The following is a 17,870-nucleotide window of genomic DNA, read 5'->3' as shown; positions in this document are numbered from 1 at the left end:
GCTAGCCTCCAACTAGAGGTCTGCCTGTTGTTGCTTGGCGGCCCCGGGCCTGCCACCTCCACAGGGTGGGTGGGCGCTTAATTAGGGTCCTTTCTACCGGGATGGAGCCTACAGCAAGACTTAATGTGGTTCCAGCCCAGACCCCGTGGCCACATCTGTGCACAGCGGGATCGCCGGGACCTGGAGGGGTGGGCTAGGGACCGGCCAGGTATATTCTGCCCAGGACAGCCCTTTGCTGACACTGGTGTGCACTCACTAACGAGCGCTTAGTCCCAAATTCTTGTTTCCCTGCTTGGTTATCTGACACCGTCCAGTCAAGTCTTTCGTACCGGAGTTCTAACGTATATCCTCATGTAACAGTGACCAGTCTTGATAAAGCATTTCCATCACCCTGTAAGTGAGGTGTATGTGCAGCCAATTTCCTTCCCTGGTAGCACAAAACGTTACATACTAGCAGCTACTTGGTATGGTCTAACCAACAACCTCCTATAGCAGTCAAAGCTGTACCCTCTACAAACTGCCAAACACAAAACGGAAAAAAGAATTTGAGGGCTGTGGAGGTACTGTGGCCTAGCTGGTAAACTGCCTTGAGGCACAGCGAACATACAAACTTGCTCTTCTAGCCCTGGCCGGAGATCCTACCCCAATAAGGCAAACAGAAAATGATTCTCCATTACCAGCCAGGTTTTCTACATACATGCAAAACTCACATAAGAATTGAAAAGGGGCGATGGGATAATTTGGATAAACAATGCTTACTCAGTGAAGGTGCTTGTCACCAAACCTGAAGAACATTGCACTCTACATGAACCTCCATACAAAAAGCATTCAAGTATTTTTACTATGTCATGACCTTTCTTCAAAACCATGGGGCTTTTGTTTTTATGAGAGCTGCGGCTACATGTACTCCTGCAGGCCAGAAGAGGGCAATCAGAACTCAGTATAGATGGTTGTGAGCCACCATGTGGTTGTACTCAGGACCTCTGGAAGAACAGTTTTCTTAAGCCCTGAACCATCGCTTCAGCCCCCATGATTTTATTTTCACCCTTCTTGCTTAGACACGTGTCCATAAAATTTAAGCCTTTTATTTGAGATAGGGGTTTATGTAGTCCTGGCTGGCCTAGGAAGTCACCCGCCCCTGCACTCTTTAAAAATTTTTGTACAACCTAATGACATATTTAACATTTTTTTATTGCCATCTCCCTGATATATTAACTTCAGGCTGCTTTAAAATGGAAGAGAGAAAACCACATTTACACAAGAGGCTAACTTTCATTGAATTCAGTAGTCATGGTACCAAGAGGGCACTGCTGACTTTTCAAATTCAGTTATCTTTATTTAAATTGAAAAATTCTTACATTTAGCGCCAAGAGCTTTTATAAAAATTACCAGTATTTTAAAGACAGAAATATATATGTTAACAAAACCAGTTTTTACTTTGAAGTTTATTCAAGCAAATTGTGGAGAATGCAAAGAAAAAAGTAGGTTATTTACATCAGATATCTACATATGTACTCAGGTTCAAAGCTGGTGACAGAAAAGACTTCAGGACATGCTGGCATCTCAGAAGCAGTTCTCTCAGTGTCTAGCAGTGCCTAACTAAGAGCCTTCTTCATCTTCAATCTTGGGAGCCAAATAGTACTTTAAGTGTCCCATGTCGGCAATTTTATATTCTACAACTGAAATGAAAGAGAGGAAAAGTTAATTACAGAGGAGTACTATAAATAACACAGTACAAAACAACGTTCAAACTTACTATCTTACCAAGGGGTACATCTGCAGACATACTGAGTGTTACTGTAGGAGACAGTGGAGTGGCTTTTGTGAAGAAGTTCAGGTACCTCAGTGCAAAAGTCAGCTGAACTGGCTCATTCATCTCTATGGTTACCTAGAGAAAACAGGCTCACTATAAACAACAGCAAGAAACTCATACTATCAGTTCATGATAGACACCACGATACAAAAACCTTGAGGACTAAAGAAAAGAAACGAAACATAGTTAATCCTATAGAACCATACCACAAGCAACCAAGACAAAGCTGTTTCTGTCCAGATTGTAAACACTAACCTCTTGCAAAAGACTATACGGGGAGAAGGAAAAAAATGGAACGGCAGCTAACCAGGAAAACTCCTGACTAGTAGGAGTTAAGGTCCTTGGTTCAGTGTCTACCACTATAACCTACTTCCACCTCTGACAGTAACCAGGGCTAGATAGCTGGCTCAGTGGCTAAGAGCACTTGATGCTCTCCCAGAGGACTCAAGCTGATTTCCAGCATCCACATCCAGCTCATAACCAACTCGAGTAACTCCAGTTCCCAGGGGTCTAACACCCTTTTCTGTGACTTCCATGGGCCACACTGGCATACAACTACTTCTAAAAATAAATTTTAAAAGCATCAACAGGTTAAATATAAGCTAAGGGAACATGTCAAACAATTTTCATTTTATGAGTATCAATTTTATTCAAGTCCCAATTCAAACTTCAAATAAGGAACATATGGATACTGGAAATTTCTTTTTATTTGTTGTAGTAAAGCCTTACCTCAGACAAAACCAAAATACTTATGGATTAAATGTCTTGAGATCCAAATAGGGCTGAAGTTGACAGGGAAATAGAAATAATTTAGCAGACAGATTAAGGTTAAGAACCAGTCCTCAATCTGGACCCAGTGGCATGTGCCTATAATCCTAGCACTCTGGGAGGCAGAAGCAGCAGAGGATCTGTGAGCTTGAGGCCAGCCTGGTCTACAAAGTAAGTTCCAGGACAGCAAGTAAAAAACAAAAATCAAGACAACAAAACCCCAAACAAAACTAAAAATACCCAAAGTACCAGCCCTCTGAGTTGTGTGCATATCTATGTTCCCATCTTTAGTTATGCCTTCATTTATTTTAAATTCATGCAGAGGAAAATAAAGTTAACATCTTATATACTTAAATACTTCGTGGTAAGCACTTCAAATTTCATGTTTAACCCTAAAAATCCTCTTTCGTACAGGCTTCTGTGTATGGAGTTTACTGCCCTGGCTGGCTGGCAAAACTTTAAGGAGGCCTAGCATCTTCTGCTTGACTGAGGGCTCACCAGATTTTTTTTCTTTGCCTTTCCAATTTCTTCCTCATTTTTGAGATTTCTGCCAGGTAGTCAGGTTGACTTTAAACTAATGAATCCTTCTGCTGTAGCTGAGTACTAGGGTTATGGGTTTGAGCCATCATGCCTGGGTCCCTCTGGGAACATAAATGTCAACAGCATTTGATACAACTCTTTCCATGTGGCATGAAGTCTTTCCTTTGGTACTGTGAGTACTCTTACTCAGAGTCCTGTTGCCTGTAACTCGATCTAAGTTGCAATTTAACTTTGCGCAGCCTGCTTCTGGATCAGTAAATGGCCTAGCAAATAAACCTTCAACATATAAAGCTATTAGAAGAGCTACATGATGCCAACACTTTTACAACCCGCAACCATTTTCTTCTGTTCACTTCCTAATCCTCATTAGTGAGGAGTCAGTCATTTTAGGAAGCAAAAGGTTGGATACCTAGCTTTCCAATCCTATCTGTAAAAGCATATATGGAGCAGTTTAAAGCCAGCCTGGTCTACTCAAGAATCCATGTTAAGGGGCTGGAGAGATGGCTCAGGTTATGAGCACTGGCTGCTCTTCCAGAGGTCCCGAGTTCAATTCCCAGCAACCACATGGTGGCTCACAACCATCTATAATGAGATCTGGCGTGCAGAACGATGTGTATATAATAAGTAAATAAATCTAAAAAAAATAATCCATGTTAAAAAACAAACAAAAACCCACTATAGCTGGAGGGCTGGTTCAACAGTTAAACTTATAGCCCCCCTTTCAGACATTGTTAATTGGACAACACCTCTTACTACTTACAGCTTCCTCCTCTTTATCAACATTACTTGTTTGTGACAACTTGATGTTTCCATTTCCAAGCTCTCCACTTGCAGAAAACTTCACACCATCCTTTGCACAGGATATTACAACAGCATCTCCAATATGGCTAAGGTCTCGGCATATGCGTGCAAATTCACCCGAAGGCATCTTCACTACACAGCTGTACTCCTGTTCCTATTAAATCCAAAAGTTAAAGGTCAGTTTGGAGAAGTTAAATACTCAGCTTCACATTCTCAAGAATGTAAGACCTCCGATTTCTTTAAAAGTCAATTAATTTATACTGCTATAGTTTAGTGAAATGTGCCATTCATTCCGAATTCCACAACCCCACTTTAGAACATGTCTTGATGAAATACACCATCAGAAACAAGATACTCACTGGGATTCCAAGTTGCTCAACATCCAAGTCCATTAACTTCATTTCATAATCTGAAACTTTCTCTTGATCTACCAAAAGAAAGTAAATATTACTGAAGCACATGCTCATATCTAATGTGTAAATTTCACAACAATTCTATTAATATTCTTAGTTTTGAAAAACAGCTCACTGTGCTTTGTGCAACAATTGAGTTTTAAAGGTGTAACTTACTTGGTGCTTCAAATACTAGCGCTAAGGTATCCGCATTATCTTCAGCCCTTAATGTAATGATGTCTTCATTACCAGCACATTTTAGTATTTTGGACATGCTAGAAAACAAGACACAGGGCTTATTAACACCATGTCCTCAGCACCTAAATTCTTAAAGGCAATTACGAGATGTTACCATCTCATCTTGTCATCAGTTGGAGAACTGTTATAAGAGGCTAAGGGTAGGGCTGGGGAGATGGCTCAGTGGTTAAGAGCACTGAGGGATCCAGGTTCAACTCCCAGCACCCACATGGCAGCTCACAACTGTCCATAAGCAGTTCCAGGTGGTCTGACACCCTCACACCAATGCACATAAAATAAAAGAAATGATTAAAAGAGGCTAAGGGTAACCCAACCCCCCTGGGGGGGGGGGGTTATCGAGTATATGCTATCTTTAAAAATCGATAAGTAAAACACACTAAAAGGTAACAGGTGTCCTTGGCTTCCACTGTATTTGACAATGTGTGCATTATGTCTGGCCTTTTCATCAATCTTTTAAAATGTATACAGGTGGCACTAACCCATGTATCTGTGGCAAAACTGTGTCACACGTAGCCTTTGAACACGTAAACAGATGGCACTAACCCAGGTAGCTGTAGCAAAGTTAAAAGCTAAAACTGATAAACTGCCCCAGAGATCCATGATGGCGCAGTGAGGTTCTGGAATCTCACTAGAAAAGGCCTTACGGTCCCTGCAAGCGGGCAGTGCCACCTCTTCACTAGAACACGTTTGGCGGGCAGCTAAAGTCACCCAGGACCAGAGCGCGCGCTCAAAGCAGCGGGCATCTGATGAGCGCAGCCCCGCGGCAGGCATTTTCCCGCCGCCTCCCGCTTTGTGGCTTTGGCGCGGAAACTGAGCAGACGCGCGGCCGCCAGCGCGGGCTTTTCGGAACCCCGCGCTCCGACGGGCTCTGCCCCCGGCACCGCCACCAATCAGAAGGCGCTAGCGACGGCCTCAGCCAATGAGAGCCGGCGCCGGAGCGGCCGCGCGCCGGGGGGGAGGGGGGGCTGCGGCCCGGCTCCCGCCACCCGCTCACCTAGTGAGGTTCACGCCCATGGCCAGGTTGCGGTCGCAGCGGTAGGTGTCGAAGCCCTCAGAGCGCAGGGTGAGCTGCACCAGGGAGACGTGCGACGAGTCCATGCTCTGCAGGTTCACGCCGCCCGAGCTGATGTCCCAGCAGGCCTCGTTGATGAGGTCCTTGAGAGCCTCCAGCACCTTCTTCAGGATGGAGCCCTGGATCAGACGTGCCTCGAACATGGTGGCGGAGTTGCGACGACCTGACGGTAGACTGTGTCAGGAGCGAGGTGTGGCCGCTAAGGTCCACCGGCTGACGGAGCAGGAGCGGCAGCGGAGACTCAGAGCGGACGACTACAGCCCGCTGCACCCGCGACCGTTTAATGCCGCCGGGGCCCAGCGCGCGCTCTTCCCGTCCGCGAGGGTCGAGACGTCACCGCGCGGCCCCGCCCACGTCTCCCCCAGGACCAATCATGTCCGTGTCCCGCGAGGCCCGCCCTGTTGCGTCTGCGGAGGCGGGGCTGCGGCGGAGGCGTGGGCCTTCCTGGGGTCCGCCTCCGCTGCGGGAGAGGTCCGGGTCTCTGGCGGAGCTGAGGCCGCCGGTTCCGTCCGAGGAAGGTTCCGCGTCACGGAAGTGGAAGTCACATGCTAACCAAGCTGTGCGCGCTTCTAGCTTCTAGCGTCGCTGAGCGATTTCCTTTTACTAAGCGCAGTTTGCCGCAGAATGTCGAGCGATACAGTGGCCACCGTATCTTAACACCCCCTATTTCATACCCCGTCACAGTGTGCGTCGCTCTGAACTTTTGTGAACGCTTCTGCAAAAGACCCTCAAAGTATTGCTAGCTCTCAAGGTACATAGTCCGTATGTGCCACCTAATTTATTAGTGCCCTGCTATGCCTGGTTCTGTTATTTTACTAACTGTAGATACTAGTAAAAAGTTCATCTTAGTTTTAAGCTGGAGATGAGCCCAGCCGAACCCCATCTAGGCTGGGGATGAGCCCAGGGCCTAGACAGAACTCTGCTGAGCCACATCCTCAGTACAGCAGCCTCATTGTAAAATCTCTACCTGGTCTGTCAGCTCTTACAGGTGTTTCATATGCTCCGGGCTGCTGCATTTGGTTGTACTAAAGTTTCTTTTTTTATATTGACTATGAGAATGGGGAAGAACTGAATGGACACCAGTTACAAAAGGATATAAGGATAATTTTGTTCTATTTCAAATGTTTTCTTTATTTGTTTTGGTGGTGGATAAATATATTTGATAATGGAGGTGTAAAATTTTAATGTGAAACTCTACAGCATCCATTTCGAATGCCTCTTCTAACTGTATAGAAGTTCGTTGAGTTGTGTAGATTTTTGGTGTATGATGTTTTTATTTATTTGCATTTTTTTTAACTAATAAGGTTTAAACATTTTCAGAAAGTTTAAAGGATTGTTTTAGCTGATCAGAGTGGTTTACAGCTGTAACCCCAGCTGAGGTGGGAGGGCCTGGGGAATTTAAAGTCAGCTTGGACCATCTACTAAGGCTGACACAAAAAGGGGAAAAAAGTAATATTTAGCTCCAGGTCCCCTGAAAGAGCAGGCAGTGCTTTTAACCACTGAGCCATCTCTCCAGCCCCGGATTTATGTCAGTTTATATGATGTGCCATTATTTTTGCAGCACAAAAGGGAAAACTGTCAAACTACCATACAGTGCTTTAACACATAAAATTTTGATTTTGTAATGATTTTTTCTTCTCTCTCTCTTTTTTTCCTTTAGACAAGGTTTCTCTGTGTAGCCTTGGCTGAACTGCTCCCTAGACCAAGCTGGCCCTGAACCCGCCTGCCTCTGCCTCCCCTCCTGCTGGGATCACAGGTGTGTGCCACTGTGCGATAACTCAGACATGAACTCTTCTTGCCTGTTTTTTGATCACTTCCCCCTAGTGGGGCTGCCTTACCATGCCTCAGGGGAAGAGGATGAGCTCAGTCCTGATGTGACTTGATGAACTGAGGTGGGTGGGTAGGGGGTCCCTTCCCTTTTCTGAGAAAGCGGGGAGGGGAGGATGAGACTGGGCAGAGAGAAGGGAGGGGGCTACAAGCAGGATGTAAAGCGAATAAAGTTATTAATTTTTGAAAAGCGCTACGAAAAAAACCAAACAGCACTATTACACTTCCACCCATTTTAATCATACACTGTCCTTGTGGGGACGTTTTGAGAAAACTGAGAGCTCAGGGTGTATGGTGGTAGAGTGCTTGCCTGACCTGTTCAGGACCCTACCATGAGCCCCAACATCACGAGAGAGACAGAGGTGTTTGCACTATTTGTTTACATTCAGAGTTTTTCGTTCAGGGACCACTACTGCTTTGTGAGTGGAGCTAATGCTCCAGAGTACAGTGTGGGGATAGAGAGAGGGCTCAGTGGTTAAGGGCACTGGCTGCTCCTGTCAGAGGATCTGAGTTCAGTTTCTAGCACCCACATGGTAGCTTACAATCCTCTGTAACTCCACTTACAGGTAATTTTACACCCGTTTCTGGCCTCCAAGAGCACCAGGCACACACATGGCACACACACATTCTTGCAGGAAAATACTCATGTACTTAAAAATAATTTTAAAAAGATTTTGTTATGTCCGCAGTTTCTTCCAAGTTCCTTCCATCCATTTGTAAGTTTTGATGCTGGCATTGTCTTGCTTTATGTGTAATGAATGATTGTTTTATTAACATTTTTATGTAATATATGCATGCCTCAACACATGTATGGAGGTCAGAAGAAAACCTGCAAGAGGCAGCTCTGTTCTTCCACCATGGATCACAGGAGAGAACTCAGGCCCAGCGGTAAGCGCCTTTACCTGCTAAGCTGTTTGGACAGCCTGAATTATTTTTTCAGATAATGTAGAGTCAGGCTTGTAGCTTAGTGTTGCTGTGTGTGGTCACGACCTTGCGGTAGATCTCCAGCACCACACCACAAACAAAAATAAAGCACCATACTATAGCTACATATGTCTGTGAGAATTTTCTTTTCTTGGATTATTTAAGATCTCATTTTCTTTGCAAACCATAGATAACGGGACGTCAGAAAAGCTACAGCACAGCCTCCCAAAGATATTTTAAATGGCATATAAACTCCATTGGCATGATACCTGCAGTGTCCATGAATTTGTTGAAACAAGTACTTAAAAATAGCAATGCACTGGTTGTAGAAGGCCTGTCTGAGGAGGTAACATTTTACCAGAGAAGCAAGCTGTTTTGAGAGTGGAAGAAAGCATAAGCTGGGAGAACAGATTGATTAAAATGGCGGACATTAGGGCTGTGGAATATAGTTCACACACACAGTCTCTGGTTCCATCCCCAGCAACACACACAGAGGGAGAAGGAGAGGAGGAGAAAGTGACGGGCGTGCTAAGAAAAGGTGCGATGAGTAGCCTGTAGTAGGACTCGGTTGACATGGCTGGAACATGATGAACAATGGTAGAGTAATGCAGGTGGGATTGCAAAGACAGGCAGCTGCAGCTCATACAGGACTGTGCTGGTCCTTTGTAAGTACAAGGAAATGTCAAAACAGACCCCTCCACTTTGATTACAGGGTCTCACTGTATAGGTCAGGCTGCCCCGGAACTTGCCACATAGCATGGGCTAGCCTCAAACTGAGGACCCTTCTACAACATGTTTTTGGCATTTTCAGGGGATCTCCTTAACATTTAGGAAAGGAATAAATGAATTATGCATATTTTTATCTGATTAAACTTTTAGAATACATCTATGGACTCTTCCCAATAGCTAGTTCTCAAATTCCAGAAGAGAAACTCAATTTAAGCAAGGTTTGGTGACAGAAGTTGGTAATGAAGTAAAATAAAGTAGAAAAGAGCAGTTATTACACACTGGTTGATTCATTTTGTGAAAGCACTGCTTGTACTGCTTGTTGTCAAACAACATCACCTTGCTACTTGGAACAGAATGACCTGGACAGGAGCCAAGGCCTAGTCCTGCGATGGCTGTTGCTGCTATCAACCTGACCATGAAAGCTTACACCTGCCAACTGAAGCAAAAGCTAACCGCCATGCATGCTTCTGGAAGAATCTCCATTTGCTTGCTTACTTGCCCTATCTTATCGTTTTAGAAGATAAAATGAGACTGTAAAATGGACTTGGAACTGAAGCATTTTTGTTTCTTGTTCTTTTTTTTTTTTTTTTCTTATTTTTCAAGACAGGGTTTCTCTGTGTAGCCTTAGCTGTCGTAGACTCGTTTTGTAGACTAGGCTGCCTCAAAATCACAGATATTCACCTACCTCTACCTCCCTGAGCAATGAGATAACAGGTATGCACCACTGTGCCCAGCCTTGGTCTGTGTTTTCAAGAAAGGGTTTCTTTATGTGGCCATGACTGTCTGGAACTTGCTCTGTAGACCATGCTGGCTTGAACTCAGAGATCCACTTGCCTCTATCTTTTTATACATAAAAGTAGCATGTTCCCTAATACCCTTACATGATTTAATGTTTTGTTTTTGTTTTTCGAGACAGGTCTTTCCGTGTAGACGTGGCTGTCCTGGATCTTGCTCTGTAGACTGGGCTGGCCTTGAATTCACAGAGATCCACCTGCCTTTGCCTTCCAAGTGCTGGGATTACAGGTGTGTGCCACCACCTGCCTATGATTAAATGTTTTAACTATTACAGGTGAAAAACAAATTATTCCCAAGAACCCACATGCATTTGTGTCTAAACAACTTGTTTTAGATTAACAAAGTGTGAGCAAGCAAGGTATTTTTCTCAGCCAGTTTCTTTTACTGGCAGATTGCAATTTGCAGTTACAAAGAAAAGATCAATTATTTTATTATTTATCTTAAAAAATAATCTTATAAAAAATCTTAAAAGGACTGGGAAAGAGAATGGAAATTGGGGGGCACCTCTGGGACTTAAGGTAGGGGAGGCTCCAGGGAGTCTGTGCAGGTGACCCTACCTGAGGCTCCTAGCAGCAGGGGTTATGGAGCCTGAAGTTGCTACCTCCTGTGGTCAGGTGGGACTTCCAGTGGAGGGAGGAGGACACCAACCCACCCATGAAACCTTTGACCTCAAATCTGTCCTGCCTACAAGAAGTGTAAGGATAAAGATGAGCAGAAATTGAGGGAATGGCAAACCAATGACCACCCCATGAGAGAGAGCCAACCCCCCCTGACTCTATTAATGATACTCTGCTATGCTTGAAGACAGGAGCCTAGTATAACTCTCTTCTGAGAGGCCTCATCCAGCACCTGATGAAAACAGATACAGAGACCCATAGCCAAATAATAGTCGGAGCTCAGGGAGTCCTGTGGAAGACTGGAAGGAAGGATTAGGGAGCTGGAGGGGTCAAGGACACCACAAGACTTATAGAGTAAACTAACATGGGCCCTCGGGGGCTCACAGAGACTGAACCACCAACCAAAGAGCGTGCATGAGCTGGACCTAGGTCTCCTACACATATGTATCAGGTGTGCAGCTCAGTCATCATGTGGGTCCCCTAACAATGGGAGTAGGGAATATCTCTGACTCTGTTACCTGACTTTGGATCCCTTTCCCCTAGCTGGGCTGTTTTTTCTGGTCTCAGTGGGAGAGAATGGGCTTAGTCCTACTTGATGTGCCAGGGTGGGTTAGTACCCATAGGGGTGGGGCTCAAGGTGAAATGGGAGGAGTGGGGTGTGAAGTTAGGACTGGAAAGAGAGGAAGGGGCCTGTGATCCAGCTGTAAAGTGATTAAATAAATTAATGAAAAAATCACAAATCTAAACTTCTATATAAAAAACAACCAGTCATTTATGCTTTACATTCCTCAGAGCGCTTGCAGGACTTCATGGCAACTGCCTTTAGTCCCAGCACTTAGGAGGCAAAGGCAGGCCATACAGCTAGAGCTATACACAGAGGGCACTCCTCAGAGTGCAAATCCACTAACCAACTTTTTTTTTTTTTTTTTTTTTTTTTTTGAGATGGAGTTTCTCTGTGTAGCCTTGGCTGTCCTGGATTCACTTTGTAGACCACGCTGGCCTCGAACTCACACAATCGGCCTGCCTCTGCCTCCCAGAGCGTTGGGATTAAAGGCTTGTACCACCATGCCTGACTATCATCAACAAATTTTTCTTATATCAGAAAGCCGAGGGCAAAAATGGGTGCAAGGGATTAATCATCACCTTGACCACCAGCCCAGCTTTAGCAAGAAAGGCACGTCAGTTAGTACTAGTCAAGCTGCCATTTTCCTTGCTGAACTTTAAATTGTTCCCCAAGATTTTCTACATCAAAGCCACTAACAAAAACTATCTTACCCTGCCAGGCAGTGGTAGTGCATGCAACCCCAGCACTTGGGAGGCAGAGCCTGACAGATCTCTGAGTTTAAGGCCAGCCTGGTCTACAGAGTGAGTTCCAGGACAGCTAAGGTTACACAGAGAAACCCTTGTCTCAAAAAAAAAAAAAAAAAACCCAAAAAGAAAACAACAAAAAAAAACTTAACCTAACTCTACTAACACACTACATATCCAAATTCTAAGGTGGCAGTCATTACTAACAGTCTGTATCTCCAAGTTTTTTCTAAGGGTGGTGGTTGAATCTTTAATCTGCTCCAGCAATTCTTGAAGAAGATCAACCGCTATTATAACTGCCAATGACACTGCCCAGTGAGGGGAGGGGGAGCCCCCTGAGAGTTTTCACATAACCACAGATCATGAGGGGTGTGATGACTGTGAGGGCAACAAGCAGAGTGAACCTCCATAACAACATGAGGTCCTCAGGACACATAGTCCTCGGCTCTGCCTCTCTGAGGCACATCTGTTGTGGTGGTGCTACCTGATGGGCACTGGCCTAGAACCTTCTCCATGAGTTCTAAAGCTGTCTTGCTGTTCCTCCCACGTCCCCCAACAAGAAATGAAGAATGATACTTTTAAACCTTTATGTTCCTCAGAGTACTTCATTGGTGAGCACACCAGGTTTTAGTGGCTCACAACATTAACTCAAACGTCTTTTTTTTTTTTTCTCTCTCTTAGCTTTTGTCATTTGAGTCGGGTTCCTAACTCTGGAGCCTAGGCTGACCTGGGACTCACTAAGTATTCCAGGATGGCCTCCGACTTGCAATAATTCCACTGTCTCAGCCTCCTGAGTGCCAGGATTACAGGCATAAACACCTGGCTTATGAATATTTGGTAGGAGCCTTGGATTAGGATCTGTTCTGAACTCAAGAGCCCAAACCAATGCACAGTGTAATGGTGGAAGCAGCTTTGGTTGGTTATCAAAGGCCCTGTAGCCAATGAACTAATAACGCTGTGAAAAATTAACTAGTTCAGCTATAGTCAGTTGCTAGTTGATTGACTAAGGTACAGCTAATTAAATTGTTTCCTAGCTCATAACTGTGATTTTCTGAAAATGCTGTTTGATTGCCATTGTTGGCCCAGTTCTCAGAATCAGCTTGGGTTTTGAAAGCTGGCTGATCCTCGAATGGCATTCTACAGTTCTTTGTAAATAGACCCTACTGAATTTAATTGGTGTAAAGAAGTTTTGACTTTATTTTTTGGAACTGGGATGGGACACAGGACCTCCAGCAAGCTCACACAGCTCTGCCACTAAGAGCTTGTTTGCAGTTCTGGACTGTTCCTTTAGTAAGAGAAAGGGAGCTTTACTAAAAATGCCAAAGGGCTTCCATAATCCAGATCTGATGTTAGTAAATTTGTGGAAGTATTGTCAGCCACCTTAATAAACAAATCCAGATTCCCTAGAGATATATTTTACCCTCCCACATGAGGACATTGTGTGTGGGAGTATAGTTGGTGGTGGTTTGTCAGGGCTGGGGATGGAAGCCAGGAATGGCCACCTGCTCTACCACCAAGTTACCCCATAATCCCTGCCGTAATTTTCTGCTGGGAACTTGGAAATGAATAAATATTAAAAAGTCTTAGACTTTTGGGCTGTGGATGTGATTCAAGTTGGCACAAAACTTTCCTCATATTCAGAAGCTCTTGGTCCCATCCACAGTACTACATAAACCTAGGATTTAGGCTTGGTGGTGGTTACACACACCTTTAATCCCAGTACTAGGGGAGGCAGAGGCAGGTGGATCTCTGAGTTTGAAGCCAGCCTGGTCTACAGAGTGCATTCCAGGACAGCCAACGCTACACAGAGAAATCCTGTCTTGAAAACCCAAAACTAGCCAATGAACCACACAAAATCAACAAGAACAAAACAAAACCCAAGCCAGAAAAACCCAACAACAATAAAACAAACCTAGGACATAGGATGGTGAAGCTGGAGGCACTCACTGGACAACGGAGGGGTAGGAGAAGGTGAACAGGACGAATTAATGGGCACTTGCCTCCAACAACCTGTGCCTGTGTGGGGGTGCTAGGTAGGAAGCAACCCTTTACTGGGGACCACACCTGGCCTTCCTGATAATTCTTTTTTGTTGTTGTTGGGGTTTTTTGTTTCTGTTTTTCTACACAAGGTTTTTCTGTGTAGCCTTGGTCATCCTGGACTTGTTTTGTAGACCAGGCTGGCCTCAAACTCACAGAGATCCACCTGCTTCTCCATCCCTGAGTGCTGGGATTAAAGGTATGTGCCACTATGCCTAGCTCACCTGACAATTATTTAATACATTTATTGTTAAGGAATTGTTTCTTGACAATTATTCCCAGAAGGCAGGGCAGTATACCTATTTAGGAAACTAGCAATTTTCATGTCACTTGTATCATTACAGTATTTTATTTATTTATTGAGACAGGGTCTCACTATGTAGCTCTTGCTGTCCTGAAACTCACTGTATAGACCAGGCTGGCCTCAAACTCATAGAGAGCTGTCTGCTTCTGCCTCTTGAATGCTGGAATTAAAGATATATGCCTCTGGCTTTTATAGATACATGTCTGGCTTTTTTAAAAAAAATAATTAACATTTTTTTGTCCATTGTGGTTTTTAAGTGTCGAGATTAGGGTCGAGGTGTGGTGGTGTGTGCCTGTAATACCAGAATTTGGCAAGCAGAGTCAGAAGAATTGCTGTGAGTTTGAGGCTTGCCTTGGCTACAGAGTCCAGAGACTTTGTCAGAAAAGAAAGAAAGGAAGGAAGAAAAGGAAGAAAGAAAAAGAGAGATGGGAAGTGTTTTATCATGAAGTGATATTATACCCAGTAAGAGTAATTGCCTCTTAGACTGGGTTTGCAGTCAGCCTGCACATTCTGGGAGACCAGACTACCAAGTGCTATCAATATATTTAAAAGTAAAGGAGAGGACCCAGGTTTGACTCCCAGCACCATGATGGCTCACAACCATCTGCAACTCCATTTTCAGGGGATCTAATGCCTTCTTCTGATTATGACCTCTGAAGGTAGAAACCTAAAAAATTTTACAAAATATCTGAGTCCTGGGCACAAGATAATGTTAAGGGTAGAGGAAGATGATTAGATGGTTTTTTTTTAATTATTTCTGCAATTGAAGGAGAGACATTAAAACTGAAATAAAGTGCTACTTCTAGAATTGTCTGATCGATGGATTCCTGCTCCCTACAACACTGATTTTAGGAATGCACTTATTTTGAGATTAATTAGGTCTGATAACTGAGAACTTTGTTCAGGCCAAATTCTAAGGTGTTATCTAGTTGAATACATACTTCAAAGCTCTCTAACTCTGACTTATATTAGTTGGTTTCCAGGTCTTGTTTTATTTTACTCATTTTGTATGGGTGTTTCAGCTGGATGTACCTATGTGCACTATGTGAATGCCTGGTGCTTTGGAGGCCAGAAGAGGTTGTTGTATCCCCTAGGACTGGAGTCTCAGTTGAGGGCTGCCACGTGGGTGCTGAGAATTTGGCCTGGGTCCTCTGGAAGAGCAGTCAGTGCTCCTAATGACTTCACCATCTCTCTGCTCTGTTTTATTTTTAAGTGATGTTTATTTTATTTTGGGTATGTGTATGCCTGCATGAGTTATGTGTACTTGTGTATCATGTGCATGCAGGAGCTCCTGGAGGGTAGAGTAGGGAGATGGATTCCTTGGAACAAGAATTATAGGCAGTTGTGAGTCCCATATGGGCACCGAGAACCAGACTTCATCCTCTGCAACAGCAATAAGTGCCCTTAACCACAGAGCCATTTCTTTAACCATGTATTTTGGTTTTTGAGACAGGGTCTCATGTATTTTAGGCTGGCCTTGAACTCCCTATGTAGATGAAAATGACTATTTAATTCTCCTGCCTCTACCTCTCCCATACTGCCATTATAGATGTGTGCCATCAGACACACATTTATGTGGTGGTGGGGATTAAAACCAGGCTTTGTGTATGCTAGGCAAGCACTCTACCAACTGAGCTACATCCCTAGGCCTCCAGCCTTCTGACACTGGGTTTGAAATGGAAGAGCTTGTACAGACCAATGTAATACTCTTCCACTACAAGACTGGTACCCAGATGTTGGGGGCTGATTTGGTGCTATGTATTCTAATGCTAATTACTGGCCTTCAAGATCTGGTTGCAGTCCAGCTGAGTACATCCTCATGTACAGTGGTCTTTGTTGTGTAGAACTTGCTCTACATAATTCAAGTTGATTGGCTAATAAAGTTGCTGAAGCCTGTAACTGGGCAGAAGGAAAGTAGGGGCTTTAAGTTTCTTGGGTTTGGGTGTCAGCGGGACCATGAAGCTGGGAGGAGGAGAGAGAGGAAGCAACAGATGGAGCAGGAGGAGAAGAAGCCAGAGAGAAGGAAGTCACCATGGGGCAGTATGGACCATGAGCATGTGGCCATGAGCACTGGTCTGATGGAACAGAAGCAGTCCAGGCAGGAACAATTATGGCAAGTAACTTAAGGTGTATAGCTGGGAAATGGCGAAATAGCACAGAGGGTTGATATCTGACCAGTTACTATGCTTTAAAGCTGTTATAAATCCAAGAGGTCTCTGTCTTGATTATTTGGGAACTAGCTGGGGTAGAGAAGCCCTCTGGAGTCTAATATCCAATTCCACAACACCCAAAAAAGTGAGCATCTGAACATCTTTACTTGCCCCAAAGATGTGGTCACTCTGAACAGATGCTCTTCTAAGTCTTTTATATACTTTGATAGATAAAGTAATTACAAAAAGTGTTAGTCAAACTGGTGCTCACTAAAACCTCAAGAGTTTAAAAATTCCCACCAGCATGATTCTTTTTAGAGACAAGACAGAGAAGCTTTTTGGTCTAACAGAACAAAGCAAAGTACCAAACCCAACAAAACCAGCAACAATCAGCAGAGGAACGAGAGCACCAAGTATCTGTGCAAAGCAGCTAAACAGAAAACAAAATTGAGAGTTCAGAGGTCTGAAGTTTTTCTAAATACTGTCACTTTGAAGCATTATAACAAGATCTTAAGAATATATTCAGAGACCAGTGCTATTTAATGTCTTTTACAGCACTGTTCCTATTTTCTGAAAGCTCACAGGTCAAAATCGCAGAGAGGAAATTGAAACTTCCCTGTGTGGAAGACTTCTTACTGTTAGATTGCAATATGACTAAGGACTGGGAGCCTCTGTTTTGCACGAGGGAAATGCCGGAGCAACACTGGCAGCCAGTGTGAATAGTGGTTACAGTGTGATTTTGGTAACAAAATCTGGGTTCTAGTTCTTACTAGTTAATTTGTAGTTAAATCATTTTCCTTTAGAAGTTTAAAATCCATTAATCAACTGTTTAGGCTATGTCAGGAATATGGGGGTCCATAGAAAACATTCCTGTCAGCCAAAAGATCTTCCAATAATCAGTTGCGGCTGTTAGCTTACTCGAAGAGCTTGTGGTTACATAAGAGAGGCTCCGCGTTCTATCTTCAGCACAAAACAAGAAATTTAAAATACTTGATCGTACTTGCAAAAATATCCATTTCCAAGTGGTTTCTTCTTTTGGAAACAGGGTCTCATTGTGTAGCCCTGAAGCAGGCTACATAAATCAAGAGCCTCTGAATGCTGTGAATCAAAAAGGCGTGTGATTTGAACCAGACCAACCAAGCAAGGCGATTTCTGAGTTCGGTGTTTAGAATCAATGCACACTAAGTTACTAGAGATCACGGCTGGGCAAAGCTACGTGCGCCGAAGCTTCGGTTTCCCCTCCTGCTGTGATGTTCAGCGGGCCACCTGACCTTTTCACTTGGGCTTCAAGCTGAGAGCAAGCGCTGGCCACCTCACACCGCCGGGAGGCGCTGTCGTGCCCTAGAAACACGTTCCCACCTGGCCCCAGCGCTCCCGCGCGGGCGCACGCCGTAGGACGCAAACGACCACTGGCTCACCGTGCTACTTTTCTCCCGCCCCCTCTCGTTTTTGTCCAATGAGCCTCTGACTCCGCCCACCTCCGCCCGACTGCCCCGCCCCTGGCGTCTGGGCTCCCGGGCCAAGATGGCGGGGGC

General features: G+C 44.4%; 1 protein-coding gene and 1 long non-coding RNA gene across 2 annotated transcripts; one reads left to right on the top strand and one right to left on the bottom strand.

Moving 5' to 3' along the window:
• Window positions 1-1,427: 1,427 nt before the first annotated feature.
• On the bottom strand, window positions 1,428-5,974 carry Pcna (proliferating cell nuclear antigen). The gene is made up of 6 exons (XM_055607717.1): window positions 5,567-5,974; window positions 4,492-4,589; window positions 4,282-4,349; window positions 3,882-4,076; window positions 1,765-1,888; window positions 1,428-1,679 (listed from the first exon to the last, which is right to left on the bottom strand). Exons 1-6 carry the CDS (start codon window positions 5,785-5,787, stop codon window positions 1,600-1,602), a joined length of 786 nt encoding a protein of 261 aa, XP_055463692.1. The 5' UTR covers window positions 5,788-5,974; the 3' UTR covers window positions 1,428-1,599.
• A 77-nt stretch (window positions 5,975-6,051) lies between these two features.
• Window positions 6,052-9,658, top strand: LOC129677154 (uncharacterized). The gene is made up of 4 exons (XR_008720176.1): window positions 6,052-6,395; window positions 7,305-7,400; window positions 8,293-8,359; window positions 9,478-9,658. It is a non-coding gene; the product is annotated as an uncharacterized LOC129677154 (long non-coding RNA).
• The last annotated feature ends 8,212 nt before the right edge of the window (window positions 9,659-17,870 follow it).

The sequence above is a fragment of the Psammomys obesus genome, unplaced genomic scaffold, assembly GCF_907164565.1.
Source record: "Psammomys obesus unplaced genomic scaffold, mPsaObe1.curated_primary_1811, whole genome shotgun sequence".
Lineage (NCBI taxonomy): Eukaryota > Metazoa > Chordata > Mammalia > Rodentia > Muridae > Psammomys > Psammomys obesus.
Note: the sequence above shows the minus strand (reverse complement) of the source record. Positions and strands in the feature narration are given on the sequence as shown.

What these genes read in the sequence shown, in the direction of transcription:
- Pcna (XM_055607717.1), bottom strand. Translation starts at nt 5,787, where the DNA reads ATGTTCGAGGCACGTCTGATCCAGGGCTCCATCCTGAAGAAGGTGCTG. An exon ending in GCTAGTATTTGAAGCACCAA is followed by an intron (nt 4,350 to 4,491) that starts GTAAGTTACACC and finishes TTCTTTTGGTAG; the next exon opens with ATCAAGAGAAAGTTTCAGAT. An exon ending in TTGATAAAGAGGAGGAAGCT is followed by an intron (nt 1,889 to 3,881) that starts GTAAGTAGTAAG and finishes TGTTTTCTCTAG; the next exon opens with GTAACCATAGAGATGAATGA.